Below are 13,142 nucleotides of genomic sequence, written 5' to 3'. Positions count from 1 at the left end.
CTCCGTCGTCGATGCAGCCGTGAGCATAGAAACAAGGCCACGAAGCTTGGCGCATGTGTCAGCCAGCCACTGCAGCCTTGTAGGAATGATTTCTTTGAGGCGCATGAATTGGCGTTCGCTTCCGTCCTCGACGATTGAGGGGATGTAAAATGTCTGTACATCACTTCTGAACTCTCTCAAGGGGTCATGCATCAGAACAACCTCTAATCCCACCATGTCCTTGAGCTCATTCCACCTGCGGCCGCTTCGAATGAAACGTTGAAAAAGGCGGTTGAACGCTTGCATGGCTTGATTTGAACCCTCACCCGTAGTGTCACTCACAACGAATTCTTCCACTGGTGTCCCGGCCGGGCACAGCGCAGCACATTCGTCATAGGACTGCATGCTTGCCAGCCGATCGAACACCTAGTGAACGAAAGATCCGAGAAGATCCAAGTCGCCTTCAACAGGTTCCAAGGAGTCCCGGGGAAGAACAGTCTTCCGTCTCCAGTCAACGATTGCCAATGCAGCAAATACGCGAGTTGAAGCGACTCTTTTTTGGCTGTTCGTTTGCGCACTCAAGACACCACCCGTTGTCTGTTGATCATGAACCTCTATCCAATTATCCAAGCCATTCGTGACCAGAAGTCTGTGAAACTCCGGGTCTCTGTCGTTGGGTAAGATTAGTTCACCCTCTGTTTCGTCCTCGACTTCTTCCTCAAGGTCGGGATGCATGGCAGACAGGAGGCTACCATAGGCGTTGAAGCGGCGAAGAGAATCGCAAGCGGATTTGCAGTTTTCCATCACGTTGTCGTTAAAATCTGTCAAACTATTTTGGAACTGTTGAGCCATGGTTTCACCGCGGACGAGTGGCCAGCGCTGCGCGATCGTTTCCCATATGTTAGACCAAGCTGGCAAGTGTCGAATGGCAACGGAGCAATAAATCCATAGGGCTGACTGGACACGGCTTCGGCGATCAAAAACATCTCGATAAAGAGGCACAATTCTTGGGTCTTCCTCGTCCTAGACACAGTGGTTAAAAGAATGAAACTAGTAGTCGGGAGATGGAAACCTTGCCATGGAGTCTTTGTGGATGGACTGTGGGTAGGAGTTTGAAGCCAACAAGACGGTGAGGATGCACATGATGTATGACTTTTGATCCTCAACCGAGTCGAAAGAGGTATCGTTGGAGACGAGTTGGAGATGGCGGAACAAACAAAGCTCCAAATATCGTGAGGCCACCCAACCTGTCCAAAGTACCATACTGCTTGTCAAGCTCCCTGCGTCATGCTCGGGGAGTTGAGGGAGAGCGTCATCACAGGTGTACTGGGTTGGTTGCCGATACGAAGAGCTTAGGCAGAATGCCATGACGGACCCCTATTCAATGTTATCAGCGGCCGGGGATTTCGGTCCTCGGGGTTCTTACTGCCCATTCTGGCGTGTGAAGCTCCTCAGTCTTAGTAAAGAGCGTAACAAGCCCTCCGGAAGGATCATCCTTAACCAAGTCGGTCAGTTTCGAGGCCACCTTCGAGAAGCTCGGTCTCTTCCAGTCGCCTGGGTCTTGGCTGAGGTCGGCAAAATTTGATAGCAACATCAATCCCCCAATAGCCCATGGAATCATGCACATCTGCCCCAGTGGTATCGACTGGATAACCGCACACTGGTCTGCCTTCTGTTGGAAGTTATGCGTTAATCGAACCATCAGCATCATCATTGATCGGATGTCCGGGCTCTTGAACAAGGTTATCTCTTGCATTGTCACGGCTGTGCTCGTAGGTCAGATAGCATCTCCAAACTGGATGGTAATATTACAAGGGAAGCTTGATCCGGCTTCGATGATATCCAGGAACTGAGCTTTCGTACAGGGCGTTGTCCAGATTCGCGATTTCCCCAAGATCTTCGGACAGGGAGCACATGGAATACCACTCCCACACTTGACAAGAGTCAGCGGCCAGCTTTAGTACACATCAAGGCTAACTCACCCCGAGATTGTACCTTCTGCAGCGAATGCATGCTCCAGAGAGCCTTGTTTCTCTTTGTTGTCGCGCTTGTTTTGGACTGAGCTTACCACGCCTCCCCCCTCTGCGTTTAGGGGGCAATTGCCTTCTTGTTAAGATGTCCGGTCCCAGCCGTTGAGGAAAGATACCCAGATGAGTGAAAGAGGTGGGAGCGGCATGCCGAGATGCTCCTGGTACATTGGTAAGTTGGCCTTCAAAGTGTCCGATGTGATGGGTGGTCCTGCTATCGTGCCTTTGGGGAATGAAGTCGCTGCTCCCAATGGGCTGGATCAACCAAACATTAGCAACCGCGCTTGGTGGGCCGTACATCCGTGACTAGAAGATGCAGAAAAGGAGGCCTCTAAAGAAAACGGAGACACTAACCATGGAATTTCGCAGGGGAAATACAACATCGCTGCTGATGTTTGCCGCTGCCTCCTGCAAGTCTCTTGAGTTTGTGCAGGATGAGGAGGAAAGGTCTTGCATGATAACATCACTTGGGGGGTTATGGCCACCTCCGGCACTGAATTGAAAATCCATGGGGCAGAGCTGTTGCGACACGCTTGAGTCAGACATGGAGGAGGCATCAGCCCTTGCAAGATTGGTCATGGAGGGGCCCGGTCCGGGAACACAGTCTTGGGGCATTTCAGAGGCCCGGAAATGATCCAGTGGGCCTGCGATATAGTCATGAGCTGCGACATAGCCTATGGATTCAGTCCATCGGGTCATACCAAAATCGGTGGCCAAAGCCGGCTCGTTACCGTCGAAAGAAGTGTCCATGTTTGAGAAGACGTTGTCGGGAGGCATTGGGACAGGCCGGTCATCTTGCTGGGCTGAATGGTCTCCTGTGGCAAGAAGATCCTCTACCCAGGCATCCAACAATGAATGGGGATCAAAGTCAAGAAGAGTATGATCGAGTTCTGCGGGCTCACTGTTGCACCCTGGCGGATCCATGGTGGGATGTGAGAGCTTGAAGAAGCTTGCTGAGTTGAACTGGAAGAAAAAAGTGAATCCTCGCCGACTTTATACTTGGGAACAGGCAAAGAAGGTCAACCTGAGCGTGAGGCCCATGGCCAATCAGATGTTTGATCGGTTTGGGGAGGCTTGCAGGGAGGATGATCAGTGACCAGTGTCTGGCCAATAGCATATCTGACCGGTCATGAAAACTGACAGGGAGTTGATCCTTTGCCAATGAAATGAATGATCGGTATTCGAGTCGATCCACAATGCCAAGTCAGCCCCCGTTTTCTCAGACGGTCTGGGGAAACAACAAAATGCTGTGCAACAGCAGCAGGTCCAAGCGTGCCATACTCTGATATGTTAGAAACGAGCTATCCAGAACAAACAAAGCACTTGTCTCTGATAAGATGCAAAGTCAGTCGATTTGAGTGGTAGAACATAGTTAAGACGATGGGCGTTCTGCGCCGAATGTTACAGTTCTTCCTTGACGCATCATCTGTTAGAGATTAAAGGAATAAAGCAGTTATAGACAGCGGTTTAGTTCCCAAAGGTATTCAAGTTCAAAGCAGAATACAAACATAAAGAAGAAAGCTATGGTATCATCGTCATTTGTCAACAATCGTCTTCTTCCTCATCCCCTCCTTGCCCATCGCACTCCGACCCGCCTCAACAGCCTCCTCAAGCTCAGCCAGGCACGCCGCCTTATCGTAGCAGTTTCCAAGGTGAATCCTAAACGTCAAGCGGGCAGACATGTTCCTTTGTCCTTGGCTCCTTCTGAACTCGGTCACCATACGACCGATGGTGGCTGGGCTCACAACCCTATCTGGGTGGTTCTTGATGTACCAGAACAGCTTCTCATAGATGAGAGAGATGCCGGCAATCATCTTGAGGATGATGGTTGCGGTCTGGGCTGCTGTCAAGGGCCCGAAGAAGTTGAGTGCCATGAGAAACTTGGAGCCGAGAATGTCTCCTGCTGAAGCGTCGAAGCACCCTTGAAGGAAGAGATTGCGGACCTTGGAGTCATGGAGGAGAGGCGTGCAGCTAGGGATGCCCCAAATGGTGTTGATGGTCTTGAGGATTTTGATGAAGGCGCTGTAGATAGCTGTGGCACCTACAAAGGGGATAAAAGGGATTGAAGAGGTGCCGACTGCTTTCCAAAAGACGTCCATACCCAGTTTGATTGATTCTGATTAATGTTAGACTCATGCCTATAGGGACGGGTGGTTCTGATTTACCTTTCAATTTCATGTCTGCCGAGTGGCACTGGGCTGCCGTCCACAGGAGCTTCAGTCCATCTTCGAGCAACATTCCTCTCGTTTCCTTGACCAAGGAATCAACACCGGATGTCTCCATGGGTTCGCCTACAACATGTTAGCCCAAATACAAGAGAATTGAAATCACGGTTCCTTTACCGTCGTCTGGTTGCGGCATGCTGAGTCTAATAATGGCGACACGCAACCGCCGTCCAAACTCCCTCTCAAATTGTCCACGATAATTGGAGTCGTAGTCAGCGATGGCAGCATTCATGGCGTCCCTTTCGAGCTGATCCATGTCGACTGCCTTGCCGCGATTACGCTGGCGCCGGCGTAGCTGGCAGAAGTGGTCATCGACCAAGGTATCAAACTGCGTAAAGACAACGACGACGGGGATGTCGCCGACATCGGCATTCAGGAAGAATTCTTTTTCGGCGCTCTCGATCGGACGGTTCGAACGGCAGCTGATGCAGTACCTGAAGCGCGTAGAGGTCAGCCAAGGCGACGAGGATCGGTCGAGGGTGGGGACTCACCAGATGCAGTGCAGTTGGTCTGCGAGGTTGGGTTGCTCTCGGCGGTGCTTGATAAACTTGTGGATCTCGTCGACGCACTTCAAGTCGCCGGCCTCGAAACCGCCCGAGTCGTGTAGTACGAGGTTCTCATTCTCGCCAGGAAAGGTAATAGGGTGCCAAACTTTCTCCTTCTTCGTCCCGACGGTACGGTGACTGACTCCTGTCTGTTCCCTGCTGTCAGTCGCATGCGCGTTTCATGTTGGACAGCTATTCACCTTTTCCGGGGGCACACCAAACACGGTCGAGCATATCGTCGACTTTCCTACCCCGGCTTTGCCAATGACCAGGATACGAAACTTGTCGCAGCTCTCGGGTAGGTTCGTAAACGTGGGGGCGTCGACGACGATCTTGGACGTGTCAACGTCCTGACTATAGTCGTCATTCGGCGCGTTCAAGTTGACGGGACTCGCCCTCCGACCATAGTACGCGTACGAGTCCATGATTTCTGTGATTCCCAAAAAGATTAGAGAGTCAAGATTGCAAAGAGGGGAGTTCATGTTCCCCTCTTTCTTAAGCGCCAGCCTGATTTACACAGACGTGGGAGGGAGCCAGCCACAGCTGCAGCTGAAGGCGCCTAGAGCCAATAGCGAGGTCTAGAGGTGGCTCATTTTCAACCTCAGCTGCGGGATGGGGAGATTATGGCCTAGAATCCAAGGCAAGGGACTAATCAGGCTCTAGCTAAAACTCAAGGGAGGGCATGGCTGGCGTTGATTGTCTGCAGGGTGCCGATCAGCCGTTCCAGCCACAGTAGGCGTTGTGCGTGAGGCACATTTTTTGGTGGTTATGCACAGCCATCGACTATTGAACTATTGATGTAGGCAGTCCCCGAGGCATTTGCCGGCATCCATTATGTCGATACGTATCGAAAAGACCGAGAATTGATAAGGCTATCTATGTACCTGAATAAAGAACGGATTTTGCCTACCACAGCCCTTTGTGGCTCAGCTCAGTACAAGAACCTGCACAAAAGACAATCTTAATTCTTACCAAGCCTGCACACAGATCCTGGTCTGTGAGAAAAAGGCAACCCTTGTCGCATATCTGCCTTTCGCTGAGAGCCTGATGCCCAACGCGGGCGGTGAGCCATCCACCATGTTCAGCTTAAATTCACATTTCTCCAGCTCTTTTCTAATCCATTGTTCACTGGGTTTCACTCCTCCGGTCGACATGTCTGGCCTCTCATCATGACTACACAGAGGGCTCAAAGTGGCCTTGAGGACTCAGGACTAGCTGCAATCCCCGTTCGGCCGAAAACCACTGTCGGAGCTAAACAAAAGTCCCTATCTCACCATGACTACACGGTCGGCTGGGTGTGCGCTCTACCCATTGAGTTTGGTGCGGCAACATCGATGCTGGATGAAGAGCACGAGTTACTGCCTCTCGGGCCTGGAGATTGGAATGTCTACAAATTGGGCAGAATAGAACACCATAACGTCGTTTTGGTATGCCTCCCCGGTTGCGGCACCGCCAAGGCTGCCGCAGTGGCTAGCCACATGCTCCGGAGTTTTCCCAACATCCAGGCTGGGCTCATGGTCGGCATTGGTGGCGGCGTCCCAACGCAATATAATGATATACGGCTTGGCGATATCGTCGTTGCCAATTTGATCGTGCAGTACGATCTGGGAAAGACAGTGAGAGACGGCAAGTTTGAGCGGACAGGTGGCTCTGGCAAGTCGCCACCGAAAAACCTCAAAATGGCTGTCCGAAGCCTATATGAACAGCACAATTTACAACCAAGCCGAGTCCCTGATATTATTTCCGAGATGTTGGGTCGTCATCCGTCTACACGAGAAAGGTATGCTCGCCCTAGCCTAGCGTCGGATCGGCTCTTCTACGCTGCCTACGACCATGTCGAAAAACCAAACGATGGACACGCCACGTCCTGTGACCATTGCGACATCTTTCGGCTTTTTCTACGGCCGGCACGGCCTGACCAACACTCCAAGATTCACTACGGCAACATTGCTTCAGGCAACCAGGTCATAAAGCACGGAATGACGCGTGACCGCTTGGCCCATGAGGTCGGTGCGTCGTGCGTCGAAATGGAGGCGGCCGGTCTGGTTGATGCCAACTTCCCCTGCCTTGTTGTTCGTGGCATCAGCGACTACGCAGACTCCCATAAGAACAATCAATGGCAGGGGTATGCTGCGGCTGTAGCTGCGGCCTATGCGAAGGAGCTCCTAGCTATCCTCCCGGCTGTCAAGAAGGGTTAGGGCTTGGGTCACTGGTCCAGGGCGCCTCTCAGATGGCGTATCCCAAAACTTGAGCTTGGGTGAAAACATGTCTCTAAAGAGGCCTGAAACAGGCCTTGTTGTGTCAGGGTTTCCACCAAATGGTTCCAATGATACTGAGACAACTCAAAGCCAACTGACCAGTGCAGTGGAGACTTCGGACCGCATTGTCCAGGTACCTATCTAAAATTAGTATCTAAAAGAATCTAAAGACTCTATAGTATCCTACTCTAAATTATGATTTTTATGGCTTTTGAATAATAATGAAATAATAAGTAAAAGAGCTATTGAAGAAATAAAGAATTATATTATTATTAAATACTTATAGCAATATATAACGAGTTGGAACCCGGGGGCTTGGTGGAGTTTCAGGAGCTACTATAGTACCCATGCATCCAAGACGGCGGTATCATCAAGCCTTACACAGGTCCCCTAGCAGAGTTCTTCCAGGCACTAGCTCAGGCATTCGGTGCCGTCGGAATCAGTCTTGATGCGCCACGATATCTACGGACCGGGCTTGAGCTGTCTGGTTTCAAGAATGTTTCTCAGCAAGAGGCCACCGTGTTAGCATTGGGTCATGATGCTATGATGTGTTGACAATGTGTTCTTTATTATAGTTGAAGCCCGGCCCTTGATGGGTTAACTGAGCCAGAAGATCGTGTCTCAGCAAGACTTTCTCATCCCTCTGGGGAACTAGCCAAACGACCTCAAACTCAAAGGGATGGGGGCCCTTTTCTACTACTTTCTGCTGGTGGCAATCGAGCCCTTATCGAGCCGGGTCCCTCGCCGCGGGCTCAACTATAGCCCGAGCGAGGCCAAACTGTGGGCTGAGCGATTCAAGGAAACGCCGAAAGACTCACTCAGAGAGCTTATTTTCTTCCAGTTCATTGTTGTTCACGGCCGGAAGTACAGAGCTATACAGTAAAAGGGGTTCCAGAGTTCAAAATAGCGACGACAATGACGGGTATGGAGCTCACATTGGTGTGGAACCAGTCCAACGTTAGCCCTCCCCTGTATTTGTCAATTTATTGTCTCTTCACATTGTCGGCTTGTCCCAAGAGCTCCTGTACCCGCTTGATGACAGTTACACAAGCAGTTCAGGGGTTGCCCTTAACCCCCTTTGGAGACGCCAATGCAAGTCACAAACATGCAATGTTGTAAGCATTAACCCCCTTTCGGACATCCGTCAGGTCTTCAAATCTTATTCCTTATGGTTAATCGCCATCTTTGTGGCGTATCTTCTAACCCATAATTTCATTACCCTACAGAGCGAGACCTGACCCTGTCAATATCACGAGTCCATCTGGCCGCTCAACGTCCCTTCACCTCTCAAATAATCAACTTCGTAAGAAGCTTGCCCTGGTTTCCACCGCTAAACAGTCTCATCCACACCTCAGGCTGCTGCTCAATAGGCGCCTCCACCACAGTCTCTGAGTTGTGCAGCTTAATACGTCCATCCGCCGCGGCACCGATGAGCTCTCCGAGAATGGCAGGCACTTTATCCATGTAATCCAACATGATGAAACCACGGATAGTGATTCTCATGGAGATGAGCTCAAACCAGTTCTTCAGCGCCATTGGCTCGTCGGAGTTGTAGCTGCTCACTGCACCACACACGGCGATTGTGCCGTGTCGCTTGATGCGCGTCAGCATCGCGTCGAGCACGTGTCCACCAACGTTGTCAAAGTAAACGTCCACTTCATCAGGTGTGGCAGCCTTGAGGTCTTCGAGGAAGGTTGGGCTCTTATAGTTGATACATTCGTGCGCGCCGAGCTCTTCCTTTACCCAGGCACACTTCTCGTCAGAGCCGGCGATGCCAATGACACGCTTAGCGCCCAGGATCTTGACGGCGATCTGGATGGCCATGGACCCTGTGGCGCCGGCTGCGGCTGAGATGACAATGGTGTGCTCTGGCTTGGCCTCTCCGGCCATGTACAGACCAGTATAGGCGGCGATACCGGATGCACCAAAGGCACCCAGATAATGTGTAAGGGGCAGGTTGCCCGGAAGGGGCGAAAGAGCCTGTGAATTGGCTGCATCTAGGATAACATACTCGCTCCATGTGCCAAGATGGAAGTCCATGACGAGATCACCAGCCTTGAAAGTCGGCGACGCAGACTCGACGACCTCAGCGATGATACCAGACCGCATAGGTGAGCCAACAGGCACAGTAGGCACGTAGAACCGCTCAGGCGCCACAGTGCTCTGGATAAAGTTCCTCAAACCAGTGTCATTTGAAAAGTACTGGACTTTGCAGAGAATCTGGCCATCTTGCAGGGGAGGAAGGGTGACGGTCTGGAGCTTGAAGGTTGCATCGTCACCCTCAAGGACGGGAGCCCCTGTGGGCTTTGAGGCGAGGACCCATTGTTTGGTAGTGTATGTCTTGGAAGAGGCCATGATGGTGATCTTTTTTTTGGTGCTGAGGGGATTGGTGGAGATGTTGCATCCTCCATTTGTTCGTTTGCTTTCAGGTACTTATAGGGCGACGCGGCAGCGAGTGCAGGGTGGTATTCAGTCCCTCATCCGGACTAGACTATTTCTGTATCCCCTCCGTTGGCCTGTGCAAGCCTTGGTTACCAGGCGAATGTGTTTGGTCTTCCGAGTCTGGCTCGCAGCTCGCAAGTCGGCGAGCTCGAGGATCGGCAGTGTGGGCTAGCAGGGAACCCCTGGTGAACCCAGTTCATGCAGGAGGAGCCTGGCAGATGTGACGTGACATGAATTGCAGAAAGAACCCGACCAGCCGGTAATGACGGCCAACAGGTGACGGGGATAGCACGGGAAGGATGGTGAAGAAACATTTGTTCCCAACAGCAAGGTCGTAAACTCTATAAACCTCCGGGGTTCAGATGACTTGCATCAAACTCAATCAACGACAATTGACAAACAGGCTGCTATTTCGCCCCTCCCAAGGCATTAACTAGTAGCTCCGGCAATGTTCCCCTAGTTCCTGCATCGGCCTCACCAACCATTGTCGTGCAAGATCGGCAATCCCAGGGGACGAAACATGGGCAGCGTCGACAGGAAACACTCGACATTTCGGAGCACTTGCCCCGTTTCCGCTACAACCGGTGCCCGTTAGCCTCGGCACGAATCATTGTCCAAGTGGGTATTCTTCATAGGCGAACCAGTCGCCCCTTGAGACTAAGGGACGGGCCCTAGAAGCGGGCCGTTAGACGAGTAATCTCCCTGAGCAAGCTTTTGAGCCTTGAGAAACCGTCGAGCATCTCCCGTAACCTTATCATGCCCGTTATAGACCATCTCCCGAAGCAATATTGTTGATCTTATGGCTGGGAGCAGAGGCGTCGTTAACTCTTCAAGCACATGCTGAAACATGGCCCCGGCATCTCTACGCCTCTTCTCCGGCCACTCGGTTCATCCAACGGGGAACATCCCTCCCCAGCGTAACCCCCAGAGTGGATCCTCCACCAGGAACAGCCGTTTCACGAACCCCGTAAGCAATTACTTGGCCTCGCCACGGTAGAGCCACAGCCTAGCAAATTTTCCAATGCGTCTTCCATGCATCCCGGCGACATTTGCCGTCGAGCCCGAGCCATTGGGTTATGATCGGCAAAAGGCAGTAGTGCAGTCTTTGTCATATAAGGAAAGCAATGCGGACTTTTTCGCGTGTCGCGCGAGGTTTTCGTTTTCGAAGTGGTTGATTTTTTTTAGTTTCTTTTGTTTGCCATGTCGACGACGCTTGAGATTCCGACTACGCCGCAGATTTATTACCCGATTCTGGGGTACGTCAAGGCTGAGCTTATCATCAATTGCATCATTGTCTTTGTCGTGCTATGCGTTGTTTCTCTGAGAGTCGTTGGTCGGTTCATGGGACCTGGCATTGGGTGGGATGATGCCTTTGTCATTTTTGCTACGGTTTGTTCAGCCCTTGACTTGGTGTCGCTTACATGCTGACCAAGAGGTAGCCACTGGGCGTAGCAATGTTGTGCTGTCAAGGAGTTTGTGAGTATTACCGTGGTGGAGGAAGAGGTGATGCTAACCGTCTGTAGTTGCTCCTGTTGGAAACGGGTACAACTTGGCCAAACATCCGGAACGTGAGTCTTGATACGTGAGGCATATTTACTTGAAAAATGGCAGACTAACGTATTCCAAGTCGCTGCCAACATTCCCTTCATCCTCAAGGTACAAGCAAGCGGTCTCCCCTTGACATTCCCAGCTAACATCGCCAGTTGACATTTAGCATGCAAATCGTCTACGTCACCCTCCTTGCCTCGGTCAAGTCAAGCATGCTCTGCTTTTTCATCCGCGTCTTCCCCACGCCATTTATGCAAAAAGCATCCCGAGTTGCTCTTGTCTTCGTGTTTATGTGGATGGTTTCCTACCTCGCTTCATGCATCTTCCTGTGCAGCCCAGTCTCTGCGCAGTGGACCGGTCAGGGGAAGTGCGGTGCATACATTCCAATGATTCAGTCGCTTATTGCTACGAATGCTATCGGCGACTTGATCATTATGGCCATGCCAATGCATAGTATTTGGAACTTGCAGACGCGTCGGGCAGACAAGATTGGCATCACGTCTTGTTTCGCTCTTGGTCTGGCGTAAGTCTCTACCGATTATACCCTTCTCTATTATCATCGCTAACGCATCCAACAGCTGCGTCGTGTGCGCCGTCTTCCGACTCATCTACATCTCGACCGTCGACCTCAACAGCAACGTAACGGGAACCATGCCCACGACCATCTTCCTCTTCATCCTCGAACCGAACCTCGCCATCCTCTGCGTCAGCATTCCCATGCTCCGACCGTTCTACGCCAAATACAAGAAGCGAATGGGAGGGTCTCGACTGACAGAGTACTCGGACGAGAGAAGCACGGGATACAGGGGCCAAAGCAGGACTGGGGGCAGCAAGTCGGGCACAGTTGTGAGGGACCCCAATCTTTCACAGTGGGAGATGGAGGACTACAGACCTGCCGAGGGTATCCAGCGCGATTATACTGTCAACGGGTTCCCTGATGAGGCTGGCTCTGAGAAGAACTTGACTGCTTCTTCTTCACAGGGGCGGAACGACGAGATCAAGGTTGAGACGAGGTGGACAGTCACCCATCACTAGGCAGTAATGTCTTTGTTCAGTTTATATAGCCAAAATACCAAATTTCTCGCTAAGCAATTCCAGCTGAGGGCAGATACCAACACGTGCCCCAAGTTAGGCAGTTTCAGGCTTCTGTAACCGCAGAACCTTTTGCTAGAAGTAATCATGAATCTTGTTCGACTTGATCTCCTGCTTATAATGCTCACTAAACACGTCAACCTTCCCCTTAGGCCAGCCTAGCAAGTTGGCGATGAACATCAATGTGCCCTCAATGTCCTGCAGGGTAGCAGCCTGGAAGCAGTGGCCAGCTTCCCTGAGCTTTGGATCGTTTTGCTATCCTCCGATGAGGCCCTCACGTCGTCAGTTGATCATCTCACTGGAGATTTAATGTGCATAAAATCGAGTGAGTTTTCTTGGAACGTGCACTCCTGAGTACAGTCATCGATTTCACTGAGCGGTTAGTGTTGATAGTTGAGGAGTCCAGGTCTTAGAGTTCTAGGTTTGGAGGAATCCAACTGGTTTGTTGGAGAAACAGAACACACCAACCACAGCCAGATCGTACGCTTCGTGACTTTTCTCAGGGACTTTCAAAGAGAGATCCCACACACTTCTTGGTGAGGCAAACACAATATAAAATAGTAAGGGCAATTGATCAATTGATAGCAATGAAGATTTGGTCAGAGAAAGAGCCCAAAAGCTGCTCCTTTCTCGTTGACCGTGACGAAGGTGATGATGATGGCCGAAGGCAGCTGGCTTCTGACCCTTTTCTACCTACAGGAAATTGCCCAATGGCACAAAACGGCTTAGCACCCTTTCCCCCCAACTCACTGGGCTGGATGGCGGAGATGTCGGTTCCCATGACCTTTGCCCGATGGAACTCATCCGCAAAGTCGCTACGACAGAGTCAGCTTGGGACTTTGCTATCTCGGCCTGTCTCGAAGAACCTACATTGCCCAAATGCATGTTCATTCATTTGATTAATATATTCCAAGTGTCAAGGCCAGACAAGGGTCAATGCCTGTTCCTGTTCCAATGTCCACTGCCGTTTACAGTCTATGGCATTTGAGTCCTTGTACTCACTCAGCGTGGTAAGGGAAGACAAAC

General features: G+C 51.3%; 4 protein-coding genes across 4 annotated transcripts; 2 read left to right on the top strand and 2 right to left on the bottom strand.

Annotated features, from left to right (window-relative positions):
* Positions 1-2,312: 2,312 nt before the first annotated feature.
* LRP88_14718 (uncharacterized protein) lies at positions 2,313-5,201 on the bottom strand (the record flags this gene model as incomplete). Its single annotated transcript, XM_083251053.1, has 7 exons — positions 2,313-2,969; positions 3,511-3,527; positions 3,592-4,122; positions 4,172-4,297; positions 4,349-4,665; positions 4,723-4,925; positions 4,977-5,201. The coding sequence occupies 7 exons, from the start codon at positions 5,199-5,201 to the stop codon at positions 2,313-2,315; spliced, it is 2,076 nt and encodes a 691-aa protein (XP_083093088.1).
* A 744-nt stretch (positions 5,202-5,945) lies between these two features.
* Positions 5,946-6,974, top strand: LRP88_14717 (uncharacterized protein; the record flags this gene model as incomplete). Its single annotated transcript, XM_083251052.1, has 1 exon — positions 5,946-6,974. One exon carries the CDS (start codon positions 5,946-5,948, stop codon positions 6,972-6,974), a length of 1,029 nt encoding a protein of 342 aa, XP_083093087.1.
* A 1,347-nt stretch (positions 6,975-8,321) lies between these two features.
* On the bottom strand, positions 8,322-9,389 carry LRP88_14716 (MDR family NADP-dependent oxidoreductase; the record flags this gene model as incomplete). The annotated part of the gene is made up of 1 exon (XM_083251051.1): positions 8,322-9,389. One exon carries the CDS (start codon positions 9,387-9,389, stop codon positions 8,322-8,324), a length of 1,068 nt encoding a protein of 355 aa, XP_083093086.1.
* Positions 9,390-10,676: 1,287 nt separating this feature from the next.
* Positions 10,677-12,059, top strand: LRP88_14715 (uncharacterized protein; the record flags this gene model as incomplete). Its single annotated transcript, XM_083251050.1, has 6 exons — positions 10,677-10,865; positions 10,916-10,952; positions 11,000-11,044; positions 11,104-11,132; positions 11,180-11,547; positions 11,603-12,059. 6 exons carry the CDS (start codon positions 10,677-10,679, stop codon positions 12,057-12,059), a joined length of 1,125 nt encoding a protein of 374 aa, XP_083093085.1.
* Positions 12,060-13,142: the final 1,083 nt, after the last annotated feature.

This window comes from Fusarium phalaenopsidis (genome assembly GCF_050370095.1).
Source record: "Fusarium phalaenopsidis strain FUZ10S chromosome Unknown contig_32376, whole genome shotgun sequence".
Lineage (NCBI taxonomy): Eukaryota > Fungi > Ascomycota > Sordariomycetes > Hypocreales > Nectriaceae > Fusarium > Fusarium phalaenopsidis.
The sequence above is the reverse complement of the archived record's forward strand: the minus strand, read 5'-3'. Positions and strand labels throughout refer to the sequence as shown.